The 2,476-nt window shown below is 42.7% G+C and overlaps 1 protein-coding gene across 1 annotated transcript; it reads right to left on the reverse strand.

Annotated features, from left to right (window-relative positions):
• Positions 1-758: 758 nt before the first annotated feature.
• On the reverse strand, positions 759-1,145 carry LOC121443412 (NHP2-like protein 1). The gene has a single exon (XM_041645170.1). It carries the CDS (start codon positions 1,143-1,145, stop codon positions 759-761), a length of 387 nt encoding a protein of 128 aa, XP_041501104.1.
• Positions 1,146-2,476: the final 1,331 nt, after the last annotated feature.

Consider the following 2,476-nt stretch of genomic DNA (forward strand, 5'->3'; position numbering starts at 1 on the left):
CTGGGTGTCAAACAGCCCCACAAGAAATCCCCATTCAACGAAGGGCAGAATGTCCCTGATAGCATTGTCTCTGCTCTAAGTTCCAGCCCCGGTATTCTTTATTCCAACTATTCTGTCCTTGTCACTCTTCAAAATCCAGGCAGTCAAACTCAGGCTGCCTATGAGTCTGCAGACCATCCCTTTGAATTGTTACTGCCTTGATACCCTCAGTAGGGAATGGGGTGAGAGTAGAAGGTTACGCATATCAAAAACACAACATTAATAAATGGCACTTGGATGTAGGTTTAACATTATCAGATTTTCTCTTCAAATGACTGTGGGCGGCGGGGGGGGGGGGGCTGCCTCCCAAAGAAAAATCTTCAGTCATGATAGCATATATGGATGTCTCCTATGCATAGGCGTGAAGGACCAGTGTTACTGTCATCTTGTCCTGCACAGAGGAGTGAGTTTTCAGATGAAAGTAGACACTATCCTTGGCTTAGGTGTTTCCTGGTTCTTCCCACTGTTAAACTGTGATGTTCTGTCTCTCACCTGCCTTAGATATCATTCCACTTAGATTAAGTGAAACAGATTTAAAAAATGGTAGGAGAGGATGGAGAGATGGGACAGAACAACCCTGTAAGATTATAAAAAAAAAAAATACAAAAACCAGATGTAGTACAACATTTATAATGGAAACTCGCTGAAAACACTACATGCTAACAGATGGTATGATACAGAGTAGGGTGGGAGCAGACAGGAAGGGCAGAGCCACAGGCCTACACCAGGAGCCTTTCAATAGACTGCTGGATGGACTGGATCTGCTGCTTCAGCTGAGAGCCTTCTTTGATGGTAACAGAACAGACGATGACAGGTCTGGAGACCCCACAGGCCCATCCTAGGGCCTGCTTGGAGCACACAAATACATAGGGGACAGTCTTGTCTTCACACAGCAGTGGGAGGTGCAGGATGATCTCCAAGGGCTTAGTGTCTGCTGCCATCACGATGAACTCAGAGATGCCTTTGTTGAGGGTTTTGGTGGCTTCATTGGCTCCTTTCCAAAGCTGCTTGTAGTTGCACGACTGCTGAACAAGGTCCAGCAGCTTCTTGGTGAGGTGGGCATCTGCAAGGGGATAGGCCTTCGGGTTCACATCAGCCTCTGTCATGGCTGCGGTGCGCCGGCCTCGCCGCGGGTCGAGAACAGCCAAGCTCCAACAGACCAAAAGCGCCGCACGGAAAGACTTGTTGAGTGTTTTGAATGGATATAATTACATCATCAAATTCTAAAATTTTAGATACCTAATAAGATAGAACATCAATGTGAAAAAGATATAGAGCCAAAGAATCAGCATTTAAATTCTAACTTTTTTCCAACAAGCTAGTAAATTTTATATTAAAATTAATTAATTTTTATCTTTTTCCTCATTTACTGAGAAATTTTCAAGGTCAACACAATCATTTTCAGATGTGACATAGACATCAAAATGACCAGAGTGAGGTTTTGAAAAATATTTTTCCAGTTTGAGACCTATGAATGATGGCTTTTATTTACCAAGTTCTATGAGAGTCAAAACAAGAGGTATTGCCATTTGAAAATCTTCACGGGTGGGAGAAATGGAGATTGGCTTGGCCATTTATAAGATAATTTAAGAATACAGCATAGAGTTGACCCAAATAATGGCAACTGTTCTAGTGAAAGGATCAAAATCACATGAATATGTTAGGCTAGAAAACTGCTATATTCAGTACTATTGTGGGAATAAAACACAAGTAGATCCTGGTATGTATAATTTACCCCTGGTAAATTATTGAATTTTCTCATATTACTCCTTCAGAAAATGATCACTTAAATTCAGAATAATCTAACTGATCTCAAAGTGGAACATCCTGCTACAATTTGTTTAAATCCAACAAACTTTATAATTACTAAAAACAGCAAAAGCCTCTGGTGACTAATCTTCAGAAAACAAAAAAAATCTAGTAAATGTAATATTTTATATTTTTCTTTGTAAAGAAATAGCATTTTTACATTATACTATGAAGACTCCAGAGCAGCAACGTAATTTTCAGAACACCATGAGACAGAAAGCTATGTAGGAGCGAGACAGAGACTGCTGAGGGTTCAGATATGAATCTGGCACCTTCAAGGGAGTAGACCTAAGTCAGGACCCCTATGGGTCTGGGCATGAGTCTAGGAACTCCCAGGAACTAGGCCTGAGCCAGGACCTTTATGGGTCTGGGAAACCAAAGGGAACAGGCAGGAACCTGGAACCTCTGTGGGTCCAAGCATGAGTCTGGGACATCTGGGGGACTAAGCCTGAACCAGGTCCTGTGGGGTTCTGGGTGAACCTGAGCCTGGGAACTCCGAGGCAGTAAACCAGAGCCAGAAACCTTTGCAGGATCAACTCTAAGCCAGGGACGTCTGCAGGAGGGGATCCAGATCAGTATTTACAGAAACAGGTCAAAGTGGGTAACCTAGGCCAAAGTAGGCCTTGGA

Source organism: Microtus oregoni, unplaced genomic scaffold, assembly GCF_018167655.1.
Source record: "Microtus oregoni isolate MIOR12 unplaced genomic scaffold, Mior012 000106F_ref0000393, whole genome shotgun sequence".
NCBI lineage: Eukaryota > Metazoa > Chordata > Mammalia > Rodentia > Cricetidae > Microtus > Microtus oregoni.

What these genes read in the sequence shown, in the direction of transcription:
- LOC121443412 (XM_041645170.1), bottom strand. Translation starts at nt 1,145, where the DNA reads ATGACAGAGGCTGATGTGAACCCGAAGGCCTATCCCCTTGCAGATGCC.